Genomic DNA, 27283 nt, shown 5'->3' with positions numbered 1-27283 from the left:
GGCTCTGCCCTCCTCCTGCATCTGAGAAGAAACCCCAATGGTTTTGGGGTTGGAAAAGGGGGTTTTAATTCATAATATGTCCAAGCAGACTCCCCTTTGCTGCCTCTTCCTACCAGCTCTTTGCAAAACTGCAAATGGGGAGCACGAGGAGCAAGAGGCTGGGGAGAGAGTTTAGTTTTGATTTCTATCAAATCCCAGCAGGGTTTAGTCTGTCCGAGCACCGTGGCTGGTAGAGATGTGCTGGATATTGTCACAATCTGACGGTGACAACGCTGAGCGGGGCTGGAGGGGACGTCACCCTCAAGGGACAGATTAGACACAGCGTCTGCCTCCTCTTGTCGCCACCGCTTTTGATCATAGCGATAATAATAATGTAGTAAATAATAAAAATAATAATGTGGAAAATAATAACGATGATGGTGATGCAGTCAATAAAAAGAACGCAACAAATAAAAAGAATGCAATATATAATGATGATGCAATATATAACAATAATACAGTAAAAACAAAGGGGGATCAAAGGGGAGGAGGGAGATGGTTTAATCCAGACCCATTTTGCAGATGTGCTTTTACCAGCTGCGTTAACGAGCAATTAAGTCTTTCTGAAAGAGAAAAGCAGCATCGGGGAGCGATGGAGGTGCTGGTGCAGCCATTAACCTGCCCCTGCCGTGTTCTCTGTAAGAGGGTAGGAGGCTGTGGAGCAAAACCCGCTGCTCATGGTGTATTTTGCTCCTGAAGGAGTTAAATTTGAGTTTTCGCACCCTCCTACCTGTGCCGGCCTTGGCCTGTCCCCTCCCCAGCTGGAGCAAGAGGAGGGTGAGGGGTTTTGGACCACGCTACATACTCACCTCGTGTAGGTTCAGCTCCTTCACCTTCTCCTTCAGTATAACCTGTAAAACAAAGCGCCGGGGTCAGGACACACTTTGTTCCATCAGTGTCCGCCGCAAACATCTCCAGGAAGAAAAGACGCTGTTTAGTGTCCCAGTAGAACTGGAAACTCCCGGTAAACTCAGCATAGCATCAGGTCCTCACCTCCGTGCAGGAACCGGAGGAAGGCAGGGCTGGCACAGCTATAATCACTAACACATGGACCAAATCCAAGAGGTTTCTTCCCAAATGACTCCCACACTTTGCAACAAACTCCTGCGTGGATGTCTGCCACTTGATTTTCACTCCACCCATGCTCAACACCTGCTGAGAGCTATAAATCCAGGATGACCACGTGCTACCAGATCCTATCAGCCCAGCTCCACCCAGATTCCTGCTCCAACGACACATCAGAGGCAGAAAAAATTACACGCGGACGTTGAAGCAGCAACCTGACACTGACCTCTTGGCTATGTTTGTTTGAATGTGAGCGCTGGGTTGGCCAAGGGGACATGGAGGTTGAGAGGTCCCTATGAGAGCCCCGTGGCTACAGGTGGCCCGGAGCATTTGGGTCTAACCTGGGAAGCAGATTGGGACCCCACAAAACATCGTCTCATTGATGGAGATACGACCACATTCCTGCTCCCCAGCGGGGAGATCAAGGGAGGGTTTGGAGAGGTTGCCCAGATGTCCCCATTGCTCGGGGACCTGCTCAGAAAGTGCAGAATACTGCAGATTAATGGCACCCAACTGGCAGAAGAAGAATAAACCAGCAAGGACACAGGTTCGCCAGGGCATTGAAACTTCTCTTTGAAGACCAAAAGCCTCCCAAGGAGAAGAACAGTGTGAGGAAACCTGCGGGAGCGACTGCTCCGACGTGGATTTAGAGATAAGATGAAGGGGAGAAGACGACAACTTGCTGGGTATCGTATCTCACCTGTTTGTAGGCGTAAAGCTCTTTGTGCGCTTGATGTCTGAGCCTGCAATCGAAACAAGGGAGAAACGTGAAGATCAGCAAAAAAATCAGGGTAATACTCAAATACATCATTTGTCTCCTTACCAGAATAAATATGATTTTTTTTTCAATATTTCATTTCAGAAAGAAGAATTGCCACGCAAAATGATGCATCTAAGCAGCAGCCAGTATCCGTTGAGGCTGGAGAGGTAACATCTCCATCTAGATACGCACAACATCCTCCCATTCTCCTCTTTTGACATCCCTCATTTCGCACAGAGACATCCCCTGCGCCATCACACCAACAAAAGCTGTGGAGTAAATCAGGTGCTGCCACAAATACCTCCAGTTTCCACCAGTTTTCAGCCTGCACACAACACCTTTTCTCCAAGTGATGGGTATTCAGCACTGGGCAGAGCTCCGCTCCTGCTCAAGCAGGGACAAGGACAGAGATCTCCCTCCTCAGCTTTCCCAGCAAAGTCCCCATCACTTGGGCAATGTAGGGTTCCTCAAACACAGCTTTATTTTCAGTTATAATATCAATTGTGCTGCTTTTGCCTCCCAAACAATCAGTAAGAAGCACTTAACAAGAGGTCATCTGCTGGGCTGGGCAAGCAGAGGATGGTGGTTTATCCAAAGATAACACAGGAGCAGAAAGCTTTGGATGAGAAGCAGTGGGATGTGTTCCACCTCTCAACTCTGTCACAGGGGCAATTTAATAACCAGAGATAATTAATCTGGAGAACAGGAGCTGAGGGGAGACCTTCTGATCTCTGAACTGCCTGAAAGGAGCTTGGAGCCAGGGGGGTCGGGCTCTGCTCCCCAGGAACAAGTGCCAGGAGCAGAGGAAACGGCCTCAAGTTGCGCCAGGGGAGGTTGAGGTTGGATGTGGGGACAATTTCTTCCCCAAAGGGCTGTGGGGCATTGGAACAGGCTGCCCAGGGCAGTGCTGGAGTCACCATCCCTGGAGGGTTGGACAGATGGACATGAGGTTCTCAGGACATGGGGCAGTGCCAGGGCTGGGGGAACAGTTGGACTTGATGATCTTGAAGGTCTTTTCCAACCAATATGATTCTGTGATTCCACAATTCTATAACAAGCTGCCAACAATCACAGGAGAATGAACCTTTACCTTGGGATTTTGGGGTTTTTTATCAGGAGAGCGGGTGGGCTGTGCTGTGTTCCAGCGTGGGGTGACGAGCCCATGTGACAGAATCATAGAATCATTTCAGTTGGAAAAGCCCCTCAAGATCATCGAGTCCACCCACTAACCAACCCCAGGCACTGCCCCATGTCCTGAGAACCTCATGTCCGTCTGTCCAACCCTCCAGGGATGGTGACTCCAGCACTGCCCTGGGCAGCCTGTTCCAATGCCCCACAGCCCCTGACCCAGGGCTCTCCCCACGCCAGGGAACGAGATTATAAAGCTGTTTCCCTCCACCTACCTTTCAAACCACTGTGCTCAGCATAATTTTGGGCTTTTTGGGTGTCTTTTTTTGTCCCCACAAGCATCCAACCTTGAAGAAAATCAAGGGATGGTGACAGAGGGGATGAATCTATTCCAAAAGTGCCAGCAGGAATTTGAGATCAGGAGCAAAGAGCCCGTCCCATCCCCCTGCAGCCTCCTCTCTCCTGAGGACCCAGCAGAACAGCAAAAACCACATCACATCCCTTCTGAGTTTTCAGTTCAAACTCTTATTAACAAAGGATCTTTCCATGGCACAAGAAGCAGCAGCGCATTTTCCACAGCTCGGCAGAGCGCTTTGCAGGCATCAGCTGGACGGAGAAGCCAATTATGCTTCTAAAATAAATCACAGTATCACAGTATCACAGTATGTTTGGGATTGGAAGGGACCTCAAAAGATCATCCAGTCCAATCCCCCTGCTGGAGCAGGAACACCTGGGTGAGGTCGCACAGGAACATGTCCAGGTGGGTCTTGAATGTCTCCAGAGAAGGAGACTCCACAAGCCCCCTGGGCAGCCTGTTCCAGGCTCTGCCACCCTTACTCAGAAGTTTTTTCTCAAATTTAAGTGGAACCTCTTGTGTTCCAGCTTGATCCCATTACCCCTTGTCCTATCATTGTTTGCCACCGAGAAGAGCCTGCCTCCATCCTCGTGGCACTCACCCTTTATATATTTATAAACATTAATAAGGTCACCCCTCAGTCTCCTCTTCTCCAAACTAAAGAGCCCCAGCTCCCTCAGCCTTTCCTCATAAGGGAGATGCTCCACTCCCTTAATCATCTTTGTTGCCCTACGCTGGACCTTCTCCAGCAGTTCCTTGTCCTTCTTGAACTGAGGGGCCCAGAACTGGACACAATATTCCAGATGTGGTCTCACCAGGGTGGAGCAGAGGGGAAGGAGAACCTCTCTTGATCTACTAACCACCCCCCTTCTAATACACCCCAGGATGCCATTGGCCTTCCTGGCCACAAGGGCCCAGTGCTGGCTCATGGTCATCCTGTTTCTTAAAAGAAAATAATATTGCGTCTCATTATAAGATACAACATTTAGTGAAGCGCTCTGAAAACTCAAGAGGGAAGTCATCAAGGCTAAAAAGTTGGCCAAGGACTTTAACATGATGTCAGTGTGCGTCTGCTGAGCAGCCGTAAAACTATTTTCCCCATCCGGGCTCGGGTGTGATTTCAGATGGGAAAACCCCCTTGCCTGTAATTTCACTTCTCCGAAAATATTCCAGGGGTTGTTTCAAACCCCGGCTGTTCCGTGCTGAGCTCTCGGAGGCTTTCTGGTCCTGCAAGGCTGCAGTGGGCGAGTTATACAAACAGGATGTAAAAATATATATATACCTGTTGTTTTTTGCGCAAAAACAATCCTCCCCCAAAATATCATGGATGTTAAAAGTTGAGGAATGGGTAAAAATGCATTTTAATGTTGCAAAAAGAGCTGAGAGATGGAGTAAATCAGCTCCTGAGCCTCCAATTTAGTGGGGACTCACCTTCCCCCCTCTAGCGATGCTGCCCAGCAGGGATCCCGCCTGCAGAGCTGCAGATAGAACTGCAGCAGGCAGGAGGGAGAAGGTTGGGGTCGCATCCTGCACCACCGACCCCAGCAGAAACACGAGCAGAAGATGGAGGAACAATAGAGAAAACAGGATGAAACCAGCCCGATCCGCAGGGATCTCCGGCGGCTGGGAAACGGTTATGAAACACAGATGGGGAAATGCAAGATGAGCGGCTGGAGACAGTGTGCGAGGGGAAAAACCCTCCCAGCATCTGTCTAACGGCTGCTGCGACAAACCAAAGATAAACCCACCAGAGGGAAAGTGGCCTGTAGAACAAGCCCAAGCATCTGTGGTGGCAACTGGACTGGTGATGGGGAAGAAGCGGCACATGGCCATGGGTCCCAGCAGCTCTGTGTTATCAGAGCGTGGATGACACAGACTGGTGCTGAGCTTTTGCTAAAAAAAGCACCAGTCCTATAGGTTAGAATCATAGAATCATTTTGGTTGGAAAAGACCCTCAAGATCATTGTATCCAACCATTAACCCACCGCAGGCACTGCCCCATGTCCTAAGAACCTCATGTCTGTCTGTCCAACCCTCCAGGGATGGTGACTCCAGCCTGGGCAGCCTGTTCCAATGCCCCACAGCCCTTTGGGGAAGAAATTGTTCCCCACATCCAACCTCAACCTCCCCTGGCGCAACTTGAGGCCGTTTCCTCTGCTCCTGGCGCTTGTTCCTGGGGAGCAGAGCCCGACCCCCCTGGCTCCAAGCTCCTTTCAGGCAGTTCAGAGATCAGAAGGTCTCCCCTCAGCTCCTGTTCTCCAGCTGAACCCCTCAGGTCCCTCAGCCGCTCCCATCATACCGTTCCTAATTCAGATTTTTCCTAATATGCAAGGTTTATATTGGAGGGCATGAGCACATCTGGTCCCAAGGCGTGCAAACTCTGTCTGCTCCTCCACACTTTCCTTCCAAATGCAGATTCCTAGGCCAGATGGATCCCACTTGGAACCAGCATAACTGTCACAATGAGATTTCAGATCCCACCAAGCACTGATCATTGGACTCCATTGACCACTGGACTCCAGACTTCGTCCATCTCCTGTCAAGAACTATGACTCATGTCTCAGCTGGACATGAGGAAGAAATTGTTGCCCCTGAGGGTGGTGAGAGCCTGGCCCAGGTTGGCCAGAGAGGTGGTGGCTGAACCATCCCTGGAGACATCCCGGGCCAGGCTGGACGGGGCTCTGAGCAACCTGAGCTGGTGAAGATGTCCCTGTCATGGCAGGGGGGGCACTGGGGAGCTGGGAAGGTCCCTTCCAACCCAAACTGTTCTGTGATTCTATGACTCCAGAAGAATATCTGGTAGATGGGTGATAAGGGACCACACAACATCTTGAAAGGCAGCACGTGGCTGTAGACCATGCATGTCACCCATCTCTGAATTTTAATAACCACCTCAGACAGATCTTGTCATCTTTTCCTGAGCTTTCCACAGCTCCCAAAGGAAAGGGAACACCTTCCCTCCCGGGGTGACTGAATCATCTACAGCAAGTGAATGACCTGGGGAATAAAATCCAAAATAAGTGACTTTTCTTCAGGTTTATCACCAAGATCTGTGTATCTGATGCCTTAAGAGCAGAAAGCTCCTGGCGCTGGCTCTTTGCCCCATCACCACATCACTCTTCCAGGCTCCTCAGGTTTTGCAAACCCAACCAGCTGTGGTTGATCTTGGCAGGTTAGAACATAGAAGGAAAGAGCCCTATAAAAAGGAGGTTTTTTAAGGGCTACGTGCCCTGTGCCTGCTGCAGACTCTGAGGCAGCAACAAGCCCCTTGCAAAGTGCCAGGACATGGCAGCATCTGCCCAGGGCGAGCATGGAAATCACGGCATCGCTCGGCTCAGCACCCTTCTGACCTGGGTTTTAGGAGACCAAAGGCAATGTGAAGTTATTACCTTCATTATTGGCTACCTGCAAAATTTAATTTCCTTTTTCTCCTCTTTTTTTTTTTTATATTTTTCCAAGCAGACGCACCAGCCGTGAGGGTGGGACCTGAGCTTTATACTGGAGCAGTTTGAAGCAGCAGAAGAGCTTGAGATTCACTGGACTGCGCACAGCCAGCGACGATCTTTGCTTTGCTTTTGGCTGAAATTCCTATCAGATTCTGTTTTGAGCCAAATCGATAAAAAACATCACTTCTTCCTCCCGTCGGAGTGGGTAGCACAATCCGTATTGACACAGTTGTGAAGCGCAGCCCACGTGCACATCCTTTATTTAATGCCATCAGCTCTGCGATTCAGGGTAAATACACCAGATATTGGCTTTTTCATGCTCCAGATGCCTCCCCAGCCGGGATGTGGAGCAGGGCTGCACGGGATGCTCTGAGCTGGAGCTGGGGATGAGAAGCAGGGCCTGGAAGTTGGTGTCATGAGCTCTGCTCCTCATTTGCCAAATAACTGCAGATGTGTGAGTCAGGAGAAGAGGGACAGGACGGGCTGTGTCACCTCTGAACCTAAACGGGGCCTGGGTAAAGCCATGAGACGCTGTTATGCATAAATAATCCCCATGGGTGCCAGCGGAGCCCTGAAACCCAGACTGGTTGGGGTTGAAGGGACCTCTGGAGATCACCCAGTCCAACCCACCTGCTCACGCAGGGTCACCAGAGCAGATCACACAGGGTCGTGTCCAGGTGGGTTTGAATGTCTCCAGAGAAGGAGTTTCTCTGCGACAACACAGTTTGATCCATGCTGCATCCGCTCGTTAAATTAACACCTCTCGTTTATACAGCCTCCAGATAGAATTCTGTATTAAAGCCATGCATCTCATAGAATCATTTTGGTTGGAAAAGCCCCTCAAGATCATCGAGTCCAACCATTACCTCACCCCTCGAACTGCCCCATGTCCTGAGAACCTCATGTCCGTCTGTCCAGCCCTCCAGGGATGGTGACTCCAGCACTGCCCTGGGCAGCCTGTTCCAATGTCCCACAGCCCTTTGGGGAAGAATTTGTTCCCCAGATCCAACCTCAACCTCCCCTGGCGCAACTTGAGGCCGTTTCCTCTGCTCCTGGTGCTTGTTTCTGGGGAGAAGAGACCAACACTCTCATTGCCAAAGGGGTCAGAAATGTGTGGGGTAATCCAGGAGGCTTTACCAACTGGTTCAGGAGAGGGAAAAATTCAATTCAAATTCAATATCTTAATTTGCATACCAAATTCTCCCCGTACAGAGCTACAGGTATGTGTTTGCTACACAGCAACGCTTCGGTGTTAAGCAGCACATGGCAAACTCTTCCTGGAGTAATGGCTTGGGATGTTTTGCACTTGCAGGCGCGTGGTCCTATCCCACTGTCCATCTCCAAGGATTTCCAAACCACATGGAAGCTCAAGCTTTTATAACCCACACAAACTGAGATTACACAGCAAACTCGAAGGAGGTGGATGCTTCTGGGGCACAGAGGAACCCTCCACAGTGGGGCTGGAGGATTCTTGTTTGGCTTCATTTTGCCAAGAATAGAGCAGGGGGCGGTGGTTTGAAGAATGATTCACAGAATCTCTATAGAGTTTAGGGATCATTAGATGATCTAATCCAACCTCCCATCTATCACAGGTCATTAAATAGCACTTGGTTACTCTGGGGAACGGGAGCCAAAACGTCTCATCCAGAAAGACGGTCTGTCTTGATTTAAAGACATGAAGACACGGAGGACTTGCCACTTCCCTTGCTGGCTCATTGCAATGATTACTCACCCTCTCTCTTACAACATGCCTCCAATTTCTAAATTTAAAGCTTTTCTGGCTTGATCTTCCAGACATTACCAGTTGTTATTTCTTCTTTGGGGGAGAACACACCCAGCAAGACCCGGTGCCCAGGAAAATACTCTGAAAGTCCAAACACATCTTCATTTTGCAAGTGAGCCATATAGATTCAAGCTCAATCTGGGCAAAACATGTCCTTGAGCTTTCTGGACACCACTTGTCTATTTTGTTTTGCTTCCCCTCCCACTGGTGTCCCAGTTAAAATGCAAACACTGGATGCAGACACAATTATCCCAGCACAGACCTTGTTAACATCGAGATACAAATCGCCTGGTCGGGGATGACCCTGTGATCTGCGGGGGTGGAAAGATGTGTTTGTACCTTCAAACAACTTCTTCTTGTGCGTAATTGTCACAAAAATGCAGATCTGGTGCCCAGGCAGCTCAAACCACCCCTGGGTAAGCCTGGGTTTGGGCTCACCTGCAAGTTTAACAAGGCTTTGCTTCATACCGAGTTGAGAACAGGTGGAAATCATCAAATATTTAGAAGGCAGCACTGAAATCTTGTTTCCCTGTTCTACAACCAGCGTCCTGGGTTATCAGCACAACCAGCTCCCATCGCCACCTTGACTGCCAGGCAATTTTTCCCCACCTGCCTCTTGCTTTCCCTCCAGCCAGAAGAGTTTCTCTCAATTAGTGGCCCATAAAATAATTAAAACAAGCTCCAAATCGGAACAACCTTTAACCCCCCCCATCCCACTCCTCATTGTTCAGATTAACAAGTCAACTCTGCATCATTAATCTCTAAACCGCGCTGTTCAATGAGCAATTTGTGTCCAATAATGTACAGAGCAGATATTAAACATTTCTTAAGCACATAGTACACAAGTTACTCATTAAAGGGGGAAATGCTGAAACATTAAGCAGGGAACAGTAACCATAAAACATCCCTTTGCAGTCTTTTTGGGAAACTAATCATGTTTTCACGCCTATTTGAACGTATATAAAAATATATCTCCTGTTTTTAATGGAATTGCCTCATGGGACCGGTAGCTCCACAATGTGTTGGGTACTGACAAAACCACCGAGAGGTTGTGGTTGAAGGGACCTCTGGAGATCATCCAGTCCAACCCACCTGCTAACGCAGGGTCACCAGAGCAGATCACACAGGATTGTGTCCACGGAGGTTTGAATGTCTCCAGAGAAGGACAAGGGTACGCACTGGGTTTGTTGGTTCTATTAGGGATGAATGTTGGGCTGAGCAAATTCTTTGGCAAAGAGGGAAAATCAAACCACTTCAAGGGTCACGTCAGGTTGGCGTGAGACGCATCGTGGAAAGACAAGGTGATGGCACCCGTGGTTTGGGATGGAGGGATTGATAATGGCTTCAGTCTGAAAGCAGCCGGGGAAAAGTTCCTTACCTGATCAAGTAGCAGCAGAAGAGCAAACTGAGGATGAAGACGAAGATGGCTGTGCCGAAAACCACGATGTATATGTTGAGCGGCAGGTTCTGGAACCCGATGTTCGGCATCCTGAAACTGTAATGCTGGAAGTCCGAGCTCATGGGTAGGCTGTGGAGACAGGGAGGAAACACAGGGACATCAGGATCCCTCGGCAGCACCGCGGCATGTTCGGAGGAGACCACGGGCCCCTCTGATGGCAGACGGGGGCAAGGAGAACGCAGCCAGCCCCACTGCTGTCTCGCATCCTTGCCCAAAACTGAGCCTCTAGATCAGTAATCCTGAAAACAAAGCAGCGTTGGATCGGCTGGGATTTTTCTTCTCCCGCTGTGAGCTCTTTTCCCCTCTTCCTTACACACATCATCTTTGAAGTTAAACGCTGCATCAGATGGACAGCGGGGATTTGCATCTGGCCGTAGCCGAAGCCCCCCAAACCACTCATTAATTAGCTCAAAGTACTGCAAGTAGCCAGAAAGTCTTACAGCGAGGCAGGTTTTCCTTCCCCTCTTGTGGTTCCCGAGATTGATTCCTCATTCTGTAGAAATCCCCAATCCAAAACCACTGTGCATGTGAACCGGCGCGGGTTCAAGACGCAGGCGGGATGGGAAGGACGAAGAAATTCCCATGTCACACGGCCGCGCTGACGAGAAATTATAGGGGTCATAAAAGAGACGTGATGTGTTTTTATCACGTGAGATCTGCACCAGGTGGTTTAAGGGTATTTTTGCAGGTTTCGGGTTAATTCCTCAGTATCACCCCACGCTGCTTCCCCCCAGCAAAACCACAAAGAACACACGAGCGGCGGCCAACAGGAAGACGCAACGATTTTGGCTGTCGATGAACCACGTCTTGGACACGTGACCAAACCCTCCCTCCCCTCAGAGAGACCCAATTAAACCCCTGGCTGCCTGGGATAATGACTTCAGCATATGATTTGAGTTTTATCGCACGGGACACTAATATCTTACACCAATCCTCACAGAATGCTGTTCAGAAGTCAGGTGGAAGACCAGCCCCGTGTCTCTGTATCACCATAAAACCCCCCTCGCTGCCATAAAGCCATGTTACTACTCCAAACCCTGAAGTGGAAAGCACATATTTATGATCTCTTATTATTACTCCTTTCTATTGCAATCATTCTCTGAGAAATTCACCCTTGAACGATCGCAACCATCCCTGGCCAGGCACAAAGTTCACCCACCCCCAGCTTAGAAAAGGAAGTTAAAAAATATGCCTTGTTTTCCCTTCTGCCCATGGGAGAGGGCTGGACATGCAATTAAATTTCACAACAAGCAGGGAAAGTACCTGAAGCCTGAACTCTTTGTTTCCCAAGTAAAATTACCGAGGGATAACAAAACCCTCCCCCGGAGCGGGGAGTTTTCAACGGCACATTAATTGCACGGCTCCAATTTTTGTACGGCGGGATTTGAACCCAAACACGCGGGGGAGCGACGCTGCTAAAATTCAAAAGCATCTCTAAACGTCCTGCTCCTTCTCCAAGCAGCATCCTCACTCCTGTACCTCCTTTCCCCCTTTTTGCTGAACCTGCTGGGCTTTCCTCCACCCTCCCATCATATATATTATTAATAATACATTGCTTGTATATACGTTGCTCGCCAGTTGTTGTGCAGACTCACCTCTCAACCCAGCTGCCTCACCGGCACCAGCAGCATCTCACTCCGGCCGCTTTCAGTTCCCTCGACTCGCTGGAAGTTTCGAGGCAATTTCTGGGAAAGCCTGGATTTGATTAAAGCCTCCAGAGACCAACACGCATGTTCAGAAACTCTCCCGGCCGACGTGGAAATGCTACAAGAGCTCGAGGAGCCGGCGCTCCCCCGCTGCGAGGATGGGATTTTATAACACGGCAGCTCACACTCCTCCACCAACGCTCCCTCCGCTCAGCCGAGCTGTTTTGCTTTGCAAATAAATTCCAAAAAAAAAAGCCCAAACCAGCCCCTAAACCTTTGTTCCTGGCTTGGCGGCATAGGGTTGGGTTTGGTTTATATCTCTGCTGGGTCAAAGGGATTTTAGATAGTTCAGGAGCTCTCCCCTTGCTCGTGCTCATGTGACAGAGGATGTTCCAGCTGAAGGACGAAGCTCCGACTGTCCCCGCTCACCCTCAGTTTGTGTTGAGTCACTGGCCTTGGCCAAGGTTGGCCGGGTCCACCTCCTCAACCACCCAAGAGAAAAATTACACATTTCCCATCTGGGGTGGCTTCAGGTCATTTTTTTGCAAATGAGGAGAGATCACTGTTGGAGAAGAGGCAACAAAACCAATGAGCATCGGACAGCGGTTCTTCTTTCCTTTACAGCTCCGTGAACTTGTGATGCTCTGGGGGCTTTGGTTCAGCCCTCCCACATGGAGATGCTGCAGAAGACCCAGCACAAAAGCAGAGATGACAGGTAGGGAAGAGCTCAGGGTGGATTCAAGGTGGTCAACCCCATCCAGCCAGGAAAACTCTTCACGGTCGTATCCAGCCGGAGCTGTGCAGCTCTTCCACTCATCCCCACAACCACAGCTACAAACCACCACAGCCACCATCAAAACAACCATCAGTATGAACAGAGCTCTATCCCACCTACAACATCCTACTCTTTTCTCCCAACAGTATCATTTCCCGAAGATTTTACCCCAAAAAAGGCATCACCGATGCAGCCTGGCCAGACTGCGAAGGTCCAAGAGTCCCACACTGGATCCATCCAACCCCTGCATGAAATAACCTTCTCCACGCCGGAGCTACCCTGGTCCTCCCTCCTGCCTGCGGCAACAGCTGAGAAACATTACAGCAAAAAACACGGAGGTTAGAGGGAAAAAATAAGTGAGTCTGCACAGTATCCAGGAAACCGTTAACTTTAAAAGGCTTCACTGAAATCTGATGATTTTCAGCAGGGGGAGGAACTGTATTTTAATCTGCTTCAGATTCGGGAGAGCGCAGCCAAAAGAAATAAAAAAGGAGCCATAAAGAAGGATGAAAAGTTTCTGGTGCAGAACAAAAGCCTCCCTGTTGCTCTCTGCCCGGCCGAGATGTTTCGGTGGAGGACGATGCTGTTCCTGGGACACTCACTGTCCCCAGGATGAGGGGCACAACCTATCCAGAGGAAAGAGAGTCGGCTGGGACAGAAGAAATAAGTTTGCAGTGTGGAGGGAACTGGAGGGTATTTATTTAATGAAACAACAGCTTGCAAAAATGAAAAGGATCAGCAGCGTCCTCGCCACGAGGCCAAACATGGGGATGCAGAGAGAAACAGGGATGGTAATGCCAAGAAGTAGAACGAGCCGAGCTCTGTACCTCCTCCTTCCTTAAACCCTCCAATGAATCAGGCCAAGCCCATCCGTGTTTCGTCGACGACTACAAAACCAAGCTTTAATTAAAAGCTAAGTTACAGTGAATGGCGTATCAAGAAGTCAGGTCAGCATTAACCCACCCGCTTCGCAGCGCTTTGATTACAAGTCAGGCTGTTAAAGACAAACCCAAAGAAGCCACCAAACACAATTAATCCTTATTATAATCACGGCAAACGCTTAATGAGCTTAATAAGTGGGGTCAACCTCTTACCCAGAGCTTTCATCAGGACATCTCAGAGGGATTAAAAACCAGACAATTATCTTCTTATAGGCAGAGAAACTGAGGCAAGAGGGTCATGGTCCCCAAGGCCGGGGGGTGACACTGGGGACACTGTTGGTGACGGCACGAGCATCATTCACGAGTTGAAAGCTGCAAATATTTTCTTTCCCGTTTGTTTGCAACATGGATTTGGACTGTGTCTCTGGGTTTTACTTATTAAACGGAGCTTCTTTTATTATTTATAAGACCAGCAGATAAAGGGGCCACGTGAGCACCGTGCATCATCCCTAAATTCAGCCCACGTGTTGGGCAGAGAAGTGGGTTCTACCTCTGCTGTCCTTAAATAAAAACCCATTTCCAAAGGCATTTATGTTTTTGAGATAAATAACTTCCTCCATGGAGATTCAAATCAAACCCAGGCTGGTCTGAACCTCCTGAACCATCCACTGAAGAGCTGGATAGAGCTGCGGGTCTGAGACCCCGCGTTAAAACTCAACAGATCCAGATATGCACAGGTTCCCATCACCTGGTGCAAACCAGGGAAAAGATAACTCTAAACCGTGGCAAAACTCCAAGTTGGGATATTTTATCCATGGGAAAGGTTTCAAGCGGGCGCGAGTGGTGTCTTGAGTTTCAAAGGCATTAGGCAAGTCCGCAAAGGGTTTGATACAGGTGGAACCAAAAGGGTTGTTAGCTCGGTTGAAAGTTAAACCGTGAGCAGCTGAAAGTTGTACTGTGAAACGGGGTGTTCTTCCATGCAGTAAATCCACAACATAATGGGAAAATATTAGGAAAAAAAAAATTAAAAATAATTTAAAATAAAAGATTTTTCCAGGTGTTTAAAAAGCAGTAGTGAGACACGCTTGTGTTTAACTTGCAGGCAAAAAAGATTAAATACCCCTTTGTGAGCCCCAGAAGCAAAGCAAAGCCCTGACCTCAGGCAGCTGGAAGGAATTTCCTCTGGCTCCACCTCTGGAGGATCCGCGGTGGGAAAATCCTGAGCAGCTGTGAAGCCAAACCCGGCACCGCCGGCACCGCAGAATCTCAGAATGTCAGGAGTTGGAAGGGACCTGGAAAGCTCATCCAGTGCAATCCCCCCATGGAGCAGGAACACCCAGATGAGGTTACACAGGAAGGTGTCCAGGCGGGTTGGAATGTCTGCACAGAAGGAGACTCCACAACCCCCCTGGGCAGCCTGGGCCAGGCTCTGCCACCCTCACCGGGAACAAGTTTCTTCTCATATTTAAGTGGAACCTCCTGTGTTCCAGTTTGTACCAATTACCCCTTGTCATACTGTTGGTTGTCACCGAGAAGAGCCTGGCTCCATCCTCCTGACACTCCCCCTTTCCATATTGATCCCCAGGAATGAGTCCCCCCTCAGTGTCCTCTTGTCCAGCTCCAGAGCCCCAGCTCCCTCAGCCTTTCCTCACACGGGAGATGCTCCACTCCCTTCAGCATCTTGGTGGCTGCGCTGGACTCTCTGCAGCAGTTCCCTGTCCTGCTGGAACTGAGGGGCCACAGCTGGACACAATATTCCAGGTGTGGTCTCCCCAGGGCAGAGCAGAGGGGCAGGAGAACCTCTCTGACCTACTGACCACCCCCTTCTAATCCACTCCAGGTACCATTGGCTTCCTGGCCACAAGGGCTCAGTGCTGGCTCACCCCTGGGCTGTCCCCTTTGCCGAGGAGACAACAGGATGGAGACTGAGGAAAAAGAAAAATAAATAAACCTCCGTACTACTGTGGAGCCACATCCAGCGCTGGCTTCAAGCATCCAACCGGACCCACCTCCTTCACCGCAAAAATTGGTTGGACTCGATGGTCTTAAAGGTCTTTTTCCAACCAAATGATTGATTGATTCTAAAATGAAAAAGGGGCGAACATGCGGCTCGGCGGCATTATTGATTAGCGGGATTAATGACTGCACGGCAAAGCGTGCTGGGAATGGACAGCCTGGGGTGTTTTCATGGCCAACATCCCAAAACGTCCCTGATGATGAGTTACGCTACGGTGCAGAGTCATACTGAGATCCAGTAAAGTGATGCTGCACCATGGCTGGGGGAAAAGGAAACTTTCGGGTGCCAAACAGAACAAAACCTGTTTATTTTACCCATTTCAGCTACGTGCAGGTTTGGGGAACGGCAGCAGGTTTTTATTGTGTGCCCAGACAGTCGTGAAATCAAACTGACCTCCAAGCAAGCAGCACTTTGAACCTTTGATCCCTTCTCCCCAGGAGTGAATCTGATGCTTTTTTTGACCTGAATCAGGAAATTTGTTGGCTTCATTTCCCGGCCGGCTGACACCAAGCACAACATTTTAACCCTCTCCACTATCTTTAGGCAGGAGGACATGGACAGAGCGATGTGACAACATGACAAAGCAATCGGTCGCTGGAAAAACATAGAAAAGTCTTTATAATGGAATAAATACCCAGTAGTGCAAGCAGTACCATGGCGATGTTCAGCAAGCACTTTTGATTTTGGACACTTTAACAGCCAAACGATCCCACGACCTTAATATCGAAGAGTATATTTAAATGAGAAATTGGGTTTTGGTACTGTTGGCACAGAAATGTGCAGAAAATAGGTCAGCTGCAGCTCCTATCGCCGAGTTTCGTGTCAAGGGCTTTCACCCAGCGCCACTAGGAACACAAACCTCCTCCCAAAATCGTGGTGGGGAAGGTGCTAAAAAGCTCAGGTGTTGAAAAGTTTAATAATGCACAAGTTATTAAAAAAGCGAGTATTTTAGACCAAGCACAGCATCAAAAGCCAGGGCTGAAGTCAGGAGGAGCAGCTTCCCTCCCGACCCTATTGCTTAATTTGGTGGAAATAACCTTCCGCCCTTCATTTGCGGTCGCTTCTCCTCGTTTGCAGTTTTCCCCAATTAAGAGGTTCCTCAGGGAAAGAGGATCAGAAACTTCATGAGAAAAGCTCAGTCTACGCTGCCCAAGGGCCAGATCGGAGATGTTGGTATTAAACATTGGGGAATTTGCAGATTCCTGGGTGATGACACCGAGAGCTGCGGGAAGCAACGGGAGCTCCCGAAATATCACGTCTTGAAAACAAACCATCTTACTTTGATCAAGTCATCTACAGGCTGAACAACAGCAGAAGAGCGACTGGCCTTCTCCTCTCTTTTCTATCAAGAAGCAGATGGACTAAATGACCTCCCGAAACCCTTTTCCTTCTGTTTCCTAAGCTCCTTTAACGGGAAAAACAAAAATCAGGGATCAATAAGCCCTAGCAAATCCTCCTGGAGGTGGGCACCCCATGCTGGCCATGGGAATCACAGCTGCCAGCAGCCATCCTATAAAAGCAGTAAGAGGAGCCGAGCACAATTTGGGATATAGGAAGGCATTAAGCTCTCATTTACACTAAATAAGGTTGCTAGGTTATGGATTATATTTTTTTGGGGGGGGGAAGGACATGACACATAATCTGAAAGGGGTTCCAGATGGCTGGAAAGCCTCGCGGTGGAAAAGCAGCGTGAGGCCAGAGAGGGAAGAATTCCTCTTTATGCTGCTGCCGTCTGCTCCCAGGTCTTGGATTTCAGTCCTGAGGAATGTTCTCCGCGGAGTCTTTTAATTGCACCATTGATATTTGCGGTCAAAATTAAGGGGAAGAGGTAGTTGTACTCAGAAGAGCAAAAAAGCTTCTATAAGATACCGGAAAAAAGTCACTAAAACAAATTGTATGGAGGAGCCACCCCCTCAAGCCCACACGGATACTGCGAGGTTTGGATTTTGAGATGCTGACAGCATTGAAAAAAGGCTGCAGAAAAACCCAAACAAATCCAAACCTCAGCCTGCTGGGAATTGACACTAATGCCACGTCACTGCCATTTGCTATTTTTCCTGATACTTACAGGAAAAAAATGAGCTGTGCAGTCAGCCCGCCCTCCCTCCGGTTTTAACAAAAGTACTAGATTTTGGAGGAGGTCGAGAGAGGTTCTCCTGCCCCTCTGCTCTGCCCTGGGGAGACCACACCTGGAATCTTGTGTCCAGCTGTGGCCCCTCAGTTCCAGCAGGACAGGGAACTGCTGCAGAGAGTCCAGTGCAGCCACCAAGATGCTGAAGGGAGTGGAGCATCTCCCGTGTGAGGAAAGGCTGAGGGAGCTGGGGCTCTGGAGCTGGACAAGAGGACACTGAGGGGGGACTCATTCCTGGGGATCAATATGGAAAGGGTGAGCGGCAGAAGGATGGAGCCAGGCTCTTCTCGGTGACAACCAATGATAGGACAAGGGGTAATGGGTTCAAACTGGAACACAAAAGGTTCCACTTACATTTGAGAAGAAACTTGTTCCCGGTGAGGGTGGCAGAGCCTGGAACAGGCTGCCCAGGGGGGTTGTGGAGTCTCCTGTGCAGACATTCCAACCCGCCTGGACACCTTCCTGTGTAACCTCATCTGGGTGTTCCTGCTCCATGGGGAGATTGCACTGGATGAGCTTTCCAGGGCCCTTCAACCCCTGACATTCTGGGATTCTGTGAGTATTTTTTTATATATATATATCATTTTTTCTGCTCTGCTAACAGAGACCAGGAAGATTTTTGCAATGCTTTAGATTCCAGCAAAAAAAACCCTCTCTGGAGCCATCTAAATACAGACACAAACCGCTTTGCTTCAATCAGCACAAGCAAAGGTGGATGTAAGGATGGCAAAACCTTCAAAATTCAGCTGGAAATGACAAATTGAACTTTTCCACTCCCAGACTTGCATGGCCAAGTGAGGTGGCTGATGGAGATAAAGACGCATAAACCAAATATACGTTTTCTTCCTCTGTGGCACAGTCTTGGTGCTGAAGATGATGTCACGGGACACCGTTCTCCCGTTCTCACCAAAATCATCGCCTCACCTTAGTGGGATGGAGAAAGTCAAAGGGGCTTGAAATTCAGGATTACTTGGACCCTGGGGGTCTGTAACCAGGCGACGACGGATAATCACGCATGAACTTTTAGCATGACCTACCCACACCCCTCCTCTGCTCAAGGATGTCACCTCTTACAGGGGTTTCTCATAAACTGAGTCCTAAATAAGTAAAACCTCAAGTTTGTCAGATCTTTACGGATTCCCAGGCTCTGAACCGCCTAGAGAAGGGAAAATAGATGAGTGGCACTAAGGAGTTGGCGTAGCAACGAGCAGGCAGCTGCTTGGAGCAGCTTTTGAGAGGTCAAGAGAGCACATGATGCCTGAGAGCCCTCACATTGGGTTTTTACTACGAGTTAAAGATACTTCCAGCAAGTCCGGTTATTAAATCGCCGCCTTTGCGCATCTTTTAAAACCAGTTTTTAAACCCACGGCTTTCCTTGCCCTGAAATAACATTATCCCCTTTTCAACTCATTCCTACCCTTCGCCACCTTCACCAAACCGACAGCGTTTGAGGGGAAAACCCGTGTTGAGACGAAACATAAGGAAACGCCCCACACTGTGAGGGTTTTCAGGTGGCGCTGTCAAGAAGCATCATTGAAATTCAGCGGGAGAAGCCGGTTTTCCTCCGCTCTGCGGGGGCTGCCGTGTCAAATCACATTTGGATTCACGGTACAAAGCTGCGAAAATACCACCGCGGCGACTATTGGCACATTTCAATGAAAACGCCATGGCCTCATTAGTATAGTGGAAATTATGAGCTTGTCTTTGTATGTATTTAAGAGCTTGCCTGTGAAAGTATACTGGGTCGGGGCCAGAAATTCCTGGCTTGGAGCTGCCACCACTTGACGGTTCAGGATTGTATCGCTTGTGCAGGTCAAGCGGCCGCGCAGCCGTTGACCCGGGAGAAAAGGCGTTTTAAAAAGACCCCACAGGGCAACGTTGCGATAGGAGGCAGAACACATCCTAATGAAAGCACAGGTTATAATTAAGAGGGCGCAAGAACGCAGAGAGCGTGGATTCTCATCCCACTCCCATTGCATCCCGTCGACCCAAAAGCACCGTTCCCCTCTGGGGATGGGGCGACAAAAGCCCAAATTATTTGCAATAACGGGCAACATCGTGAAATAACGTCATTTTCAAGATGTGCTCGTGTGATTTCGCAAGTAGCCATTGTGGAAAGCTTTCGGGTCAGCTCCCTACTTACCCGCACGGGTGCCGCAACGCAGCCAGGCCACGCAAACCCAACGTATCTGCTGGACAGCTACTGCGGTTTGCTGCCGGGGACGCTGCAAAAAAGAAAAAGAAAACAACCCTAATATTGCACAAAAAGCCGGAGCGTGTCGGGGAGACGATGAAGATATTGTTTCCAAACTCTTCGATTTGCAAGGGCTCCTATAAATTGGTTCAGCTCTTGGTAACAGCACAGAGATCCCCTTTTAAAACGCAGCGATGATGTTACACGGCACAGAGAGAAAAGAAGGGGGGGAGGAAAAAAAGTCTCGGCTAATCCTCGCAATTTTATAAGCATCTGAGACACTAATCCGTTGATCTCATTGAAAAGGATTAGAATTACTCCCTCGTCAGTAAATTTAAGAAGTTTTCAAGCAGATGTAAACAAAAGCGGAGAGTAGCGCATGGAGACGGCGGCCACACAATAAGAAATCCTCACCGGGGCTGGTTTTGGGGTGAAAAAGGGGAGTTTCTATCTCAGGGTTGTCTGAGGAGATCCCGGCTGCAGGATCCCACCACAGACAAGCATCGCAACCCATTTTTGGGGTCCCACTTCTATAGGAACGATGAAAAAACCCCACCCCCAAATCCCCAACTTGTTCTGCACTGACCAAGGAGAACATTATTTTAATAGTAACAAAAAGAGAGGGCAAACTTCTAAGCGGCAAATTGGATAATTCACACAAAACCTGAGTTTTGTTCAGCTTCGCAGCAATCGTTGTCTGTGCAACTTTGCAGCAAAAACTGTTATTAAGGTGGAAAAATAGAACACGGTGCCCTCGTGTAAACAGCCCCACACCTGCTGCCACACTCGTGATTAATCATTTATAAAATTAAAGAAGATATTATTTGCTTTAGAAGATGCAGGCAACGTGTAAACCTGGTTTGCAATACCAACCACGTTTCGCTCCTAAGTTTCACGTTCTGGCTCTTAAGGGATGTGTTAATAGCTGACATAAATCAAAACCTAAAAGAGGCTTCAGGCAAAAAGGATTCAGGTGATTCTTTGGTGAGGAAAATTCACTTTTGTTATAAACCAGAAGCTTTCTAACAAAGAAAGTAAACTTTTTTCTAGTGCTTATTTCTTTCTTCTTTTAAATTCCATCCTAAGAAGAAACCAAAAGAGAGCTAAGTTTCAACCTCAGCTTAAACCAGGACTCAATCTCATCAGAGCTTGTCTTAAAATTGCCCTTTCGAAGATACTAGATGGGATGGCAGCAGAATCCAGCCCATTTTAATAGGGTACCATATATGTTTTTTCATCTTTAGGTGTAGAAACCCATTCTCTCAGTGCCAGGAAAACACATCCCAGCCCTTCACCATCACCCCCCTGATGTGCTTGTCCTGCTGCATCGATGGAAGATGCTGCAGGACATGCAAGGGGGGGAAAATACAAGCAGGAAACCCCAAATCTGGAGCACACGACAACTCTGCATCTCCCAGGCAAAGCCGTAGCTGAGGAAATGATCCATTTTTCCGGCTTTTACTCCCAAAGCGCCGCCCCCAAACGACGCTCAGCACGATTGTGACTTTTTTTGGTGCAAATGCAAAGCGAGATCGGGGTGGATGGTTCAGTTGACAGACAGGCGAGCGATGTGAGCACTAGCAGACGGGCTTCAGCACCTCTCAGGCGAGATTCTCACTATTTATTCAGCCACAAAACCACCCAGCGCTGCACAAACCCGTCCCACTTTGGGCGGCCACCACCGGCGCAGAGTCTCCAAAAGCCTCGTATTTTATTTCAGCCGTCAAGAGAGCGAGATGCTGGGTCTTAATCAAGCGCTTCTCAGCTCAAAACCAAATGGAAAAAAACCAACCCCACAGCTGTGTTAATAACCAACGAGCCAGGAAATCACCCCAGGGGAAGCCCAGCCTGGCGATGGGTTTTTTTATGCAGAACAATAGAAAAATGAAAGTCTCTAAAGCACCGCGAAATATTTGCCGGCTCGTGACAAAGCTCTGCATGGAGAGAAGTTTAATTTAATCCTTACGGTACGCCAGCAATTTAATTTCATGCAGGCTGGAAGCAAGAAGAGCCTGGTTGGGGGGAGGCACGACACTCCGATGGATTTATTTTAGTTGGAAGTCATCTAGTGGGAGACTGAGATCCCTCCCACCTAATTTTGAGAGGTAATTTGGCTTCATCCATCCTCTTACCTGCTGGGCTGCTCCCCCTGCCTTCAACCAGACCAACCGAAGGGCCGAAACTTCCTGCCCTCCACACTCGTGGACTCCAAAGATGAGAATCCACACGGCCCCAAAGCTCTTGTATTTTCCCCTAAATACTTCTCCAAGCCAACAAGCTGGGAAATCCCCCGTTATTTCCAGGCAGGGACAGCAAGAACAGCCCCAAACCGGCCAATGGTCGCAGTAAGGGGCTCAGCACTTTCAGTTTCTCTCTTGCAAACACGCAGTTTCCTCTAAGGCGCTTTGCGAGTTAAAAGCTGTAGCAGCAGCAAGATTAATCCTCCACGGGGATAAAAACAAAAAAAATAAACCAGGAGAAGTTATTCCTACTTGCTTCTCACATCCACAGCCCCGGAGCTGGAGCAGAAAAGGCAAGCGGCCGAAGGACTTCCCTGCCCTCGCTCCTCCTCCTCGGCATCTCGCCCATTTTTTCCGAAGACTGATCCAGTTTTAGCTCCAGCGTCGGAGCAACCCGAGAACTCGCGGCTTTCGGCTCTGCCGAGGCAGCTGCTCGCAGCTAATTTGGTCCGTCGGGCTCTGGCACTCGGCTCCTGCCGCTCATCCCCGTGTCAGCGTTGAGGCTTTTTGCGTCTCTCGGAGCAGCGAGGTTGTCTGTCCTCTGCGAGAGTGTCTTCTCCTCTCCTGCCTCCGCTCATCCCGACCTCGGGGGCTTCACAGCTGCTCCATCCTCACTGCCGATGCTATTTCTGGATGCCTTGGATGGCTGCTCTTTCTACATCCCTCTGGTACCGTAATCACCTCATTAACAGGACACAAGAGCCCTCGACACGTGGTTTGAACTGTTTTGGTTTCTTTTTTTTCAATTTAATGAAAATCAAATGTGCCCTACGGGCAGCAAAACGACACCTTGGGAGGGAAAAGCATCCCGAAACAACGCAGCTTACCTCTGCCCAGCACTATCGTGAAATCGCGGGGGGTTTATATCCACATTTTCCATGGGGTGACCTGCATCTCTCAACCAAGCGAGAGGCAGCACCAGGGTCAAGCGACAGCTGAGCTCTCCTGCAGATAAGCCCCATATCACATCATCAGTGATGTCATTTTAAAGCGCTGTCGGTGAGTCAGGCCAAACTGCCAGGAAGGGACGGGAGGAGGGAAGTTTATCCAAGGTGGATGTTATCTCACAGCAACAACATGCAGCTTTGTGATGACTGATCGCAGGAAACAAAAACAAAGCCAGGTCAGTGACACCAACCACAGCTGGGACTCAGAAGCCCGAAGACCAGGAGAAGCTTCAAACTCCCCAAATCACCCTCCAAGCTCTGATAAAAATGGTTCCAAGGTGGTTGAAGGCCAACAGAAGCATCTGCACCTCCTATTCAGGATGGGGTTGCCCAGGTTTACTGTGCACTCAAGTGAGACAGCAGGATTTTGACCTGGTGGGACAGGACCTTGTCTCAGCTGTGCCAAGTCCTGCCAACTCACCGCAGAAGTGTTTTGGGTCACAGTGGTGGGAGTAGGAGGAGATGAGCGTGTCCAGCCCGTGCCTCTCTCCCTGTTTTCAATATCCAGGTGGTGCTTTATGGCTCTGAGCTGATGGCTCGCAACACATCTTCTGCCACCAAGGTGGAGGTGATGGCTGGGCTTCTGGGAGGGATGACTCAAGAGGGAACACGTGGAGATAACGTCCATGAACATGCAAGCCCTCCCAACAAAAGCTGGGTGTCTTCGTATCATCCCACACGTTATTTAGGTCCCTGGGAGATCAGCTGAAAATTAGTCCTTGTCGGGTAAAACCTCCAGGTTTGGTTCAGCCTCGTGGTCTGGAGACACAACACGAGCAGCTCTGCTGCTTCATCGCCATGTAACTTTCAACCTCCTCCTCTCCATCACTCACCTCTCCCCTAGGGCATGGCCAAGACCACCTTCCGCCCAAAAATGGCGATATCAACCACTGATCATCATCTCCTCTCCCATGTGCACATACGCTCTTGCTTATTAGAAGGTAGAATAGATCCCACAACATCCAGAGCACGTTGACCACGGTGTCCTTCAGAGCTGGTCCATCACAACAGGCATCTCCAGCTGAGCTTGGAGACAAGCAGACCAGAGCCCAGCCTGTATAAATATGAGGTGTCACCACAGCTCACCCACCTCCACAGCTTGTCCCCACAGCTCTGAGACTAAACGCCACCACCAGTGACCCAACGAGCAGACCTGGAGTGTCCAAACCTAGCTGGAGATAAGAAGGCAGGTCCTGACCAGCGGGTAAACCTTGGCATAAACTTTTACCAGGCTGAGCAGGGACAAAATAAGAGAACTTGAGCTGAGCAAGTGGTCAGGTGGAGCTTTGGGAGCTTGTGGAGGGGATTCCCTTCAACAGCAAGACCAGGAGATCCAGGAGGTCACCACCAGCCTCGCCTCCAGGAGCTCCACCACCCTCTCAGGACCAGGACCTTCACCTGTGATCATCAGCCCTGTAACTTGTAACTGGATCACACCATCCCTCCTGACTGCTTATGGCACACAGGGCTGGAAGGATTTAATTTCCCTCTTTCTTTTTCCTTTTTAAAATACCTCAATTAATGCATTTTGGGTTCCTTCCATATTGCCCCCAAGCATTTCTACTGTCAGAGGCTGTATTCTTCCACCGCCAGTTACTGGAGGCTCGTTATTTTTCCGGGCTGAGGGCCAAACTGGTATTTAATTTTTGCTCCAGATGGCACAGCACTCTAGATCCATCAGCTGGAGGATCTAACCTGTCTGAATAAAGTAATAGAGAAAATAACCTGATTTATCAGGGGCTGTTTGACACGTTCAAGGTGGCTCTGTTTACACCTGGCATAAAAGAGAAACATCAATATGAATTCTCACTATTGAACCTGAAACAACGATAGGAATCTAAAAAATGATAATAATATTACAACTTGTATTTTGCTTTCTCACAAGTCAAGCAGAAAAAAAACCCCCTTGTTTCAGCCATCAGGGCAGCCCAGATCTGGGTTTTGTTCCCTTTTCTTCGTCCTCGTGGGCCTCAAAACAGCTGTCAGCCACGGGCTGTGCAAACCAGGGCCAAACTTCTCCTTCTACAAGCAAGGAGAAGGGCTGGGGAACCCAGATTTTAGCATGTGGTGCTGAGGGCACATGGCCCTGCTCACTGTAAGAGACTCAATGAGGACATAAGAGGACAACCATGAGATGTTCCAGTTACATTTCTGGCTAATTCACCCTGTTTCTAGGAAGCTGCTGCGTCCCTCTGGCACAGCCTGCACCTGGGATATGTTCTCTGCAAGCTAAGATCACCTAAAATAACCCAGAAAAAATTAAAAAAAACAAAAGTGAGTAGTCGGTTTATCTGCCCAGGCAGACAAAACGCTGCATAAAATCAGCTGAGCCTGCGAATGGCTGGGAACAAAGGGACGGGGGAGGTTTTTGTGCTCGTCTTTGCTCCATTCAGAGCATCCTCAGGCTTCAAGAGCCGGTCCTGGAAGCAGCTGAGACAAAGGAAAAGCAGGAGCTATCGGCAGGAGCCGGTCGGGGAAAACCAGGGCGAGGAGGCACCCACATCACCCTCCCCAGCAGCCACAGAGCCGGGTTCGCGTGTTGCCGAACACGTTAGACATGGCAGGAAACTCAAGATCAAAGGAGAGGAGCGTGCCAGAGCAAGATGTCATCCAAACCTCCTGCCAAAGGTACGCGAGGGAGGGGGGGAAATAACCCCCAGACACACACGCTGGCACATCCGAAGGATCCGGCACCGCTTGGAGGTGCACAGGGCGGTGGGACCTATGGAGCTGTTCTTCTCCGCGTGTCCGGGCTACAACAAAGATGGGCTACAACACAGGCAGGCTAAACTCAATAAAAAAACCCACCAAATCCTCACAAAGTGCATTTTTACCCGTCAGTTCTCAGTCCGGCGGGACCCACACAAATTCCTTGCCAATGGCAGGCAAAGCGGCGGATGCTGGAAGGGCTCCGTACGTGCCCGTACGGCAAGAACAGCAGTGCTGGAGAACTCCAAAAAGCAGCTTTTCCCATTTCTGGGTGGTTTTTTAAGCCGAAGAAACCCGCAGCGTCCTGTCTCAGCCCCAGGAAAGAGAAGGGACATGCCAGATCCCAAGCCAGCGGCCACCGCGTATGGGATGACCCAGGACCTCCCTGTGACACAAGGGGTCCCCATGGGGTGGGCACTGGGTGGGGACATGTCCCCTGTCCCTTCCTCTGTCACCCCATGGCAATGCGGTCCCAGGCCTCCACTATCCCGCAAGCGGGGACCTTATGGGTCCCCCCACAGGGTCACCAGCCACCCCAAAAAGGGGAACGCCGGCCCCACAGGGCTCTGGGTGGGGGGCAGCAGCGACAGGCCTTGGCAGCCCCATTTCCCCAGGGTGCTCCCTGCCCCACAGGGGACAGTGGGGCTGAGAGGGAGGGCGGCCTGTCCCCCGCCAGGTGCTGCTGAGGTGCAGTGTCCCTGCCCCACACAACAAGGCACAGAGAAGGGGCCCTGCCCCACAGCGATCCTGAGGGAAGGGCCCTTCCTCTCAGAATAAGGCAGAGGGAGGGGTCCTGGCCCCACAGAACGGTGCATGAGGAGGGGGTGTCCGGTCCTCCGGCCCCCCAGGGGGCTCCCGCCGCCCCGCGCCCACCCCGCACTCACCCGCCACTGTCCCGCCGAGGCTCGCGCCGCCCGCACTGCCCGGCGGCGGGGAGGGACCCGGATGAAGGCGGCCCCGCCCACCGCCCCGCCCACCGCCCGGCGCCGGGCACCGCCCCGCGGCTTCTCCGGCCGCACTGCGCATGCGCGGAGCTGCGTCGGGGTGGGAGGGCCTTGGGGGGGGCTGAGCCTCAGTTGCGGGGGGGGGCTGGGGACACAGGGTGACACGGGGACGCGGGGGCAATGGGGAGGGGACAGGGCGACATGTAGTGGAGCATCTGCCGTGTGAGGAAAGGCTGAGGGAGCTGGGGCTCTGGAGCTGGACAAGAGGACACTGATGGGTGACTCATTCATGTTTACAGATATATAAAGGGGGAGTGTCAGGAGAATGGAGCCAGACTCTTCTGGGTGACAACCAGTGACAGGACAAGGGGTAATGGGTGCAAACTGGAACACAGGAGGTTCCACTTAAATTTGAGAAGAAACTTGTTCCTGGTGAGGGTGGCAGAGCCTGGCCCAGGCTGCCCACGGGGTTGTGGAGTCTCCTTCTGTGCAGACATTCCAACCTGCCTGGACACCTTCCTGTGTAACCTCATCTGGGTGTTCCTGCTCCATGGGGGGATTGCACTGGATGAGCTTTCCAGGTCCGGTCAACCTCTGACATTCTGGGGTTCTGTGATTCTATAGCGGGGACAGGAAGCGACTGGGGACAGGGAGATGGTGTGGGGACATGAGGTGACACTGGGGACAGGGTGGCACAGATGACGGGGGATTATGTAGTGGGGACATGAGGTGACACTGGGGACAGAGGGGCATTGGGGACAGGG

The 27283-nt window shown here is 50.1% G+C and overlaps 1 protein-coding gene across 5 annotated transcripts in view; it reads right to left on the bottom strand.

Annotated features, from left to right (window-relative positions):
- Positions 1 to 26470, bottom strand: part of RNF24 (ring finger protein 24) — a 30464-nt gene extending 3994 nt beyond the window's left edge. For 3 of the 5 annotated variants that reach the window (XM_080343464.1, XM_080343467.1, XM_080343468.1), the window contains exons 1-4: positions 21812 to 22320; positions 9955 to 10104; positions 1805 to 1847; positions 849 to 890 (exon numbers count right to left, since the gene is read on the bottom strand). In XM_080343464.1, coding sequence (XP_080199590.1) covers positions 849 to 890; positions 1805 to 1847; positions 9955 to 10097 — 228 coding nt within the window. In that variant the 5' untranslated portion in view covers positions 10098 to 10104; positions 21812 to 22320. Of the gene's footprint in view, positions 1 to 848; positions 891 to 1804; positions 1848 to 9954; positions 10105 to 19628; positions 19711 to 21811; positions 22321 to 26459 lie in introns of those variants that run through there. The other 2 variants (XM_080343465.1, XM_080343466.1) reach the window with 2 other exon arrangements.
- Positions 26471 to 27283: the final 813 nt, after the last annotated feature.

This window comes from Nesoenas mayeri (assembly GCF_963082525.1).
Source record: "Nesoenas mayeri genome assembly, chromosome: 4".
Taxonomy (NCBI): Eukaryota; Metazoa; Chordata; class Aves; order Columbiformes; family Columbidae; genus Nesoenas; species Nesoenas mayeri.
The sequence above is the reverse complement of the archived record's forward strand: the minus strand, read 5'-3'. Positions and strand labels throughout refer to the sequence as shown.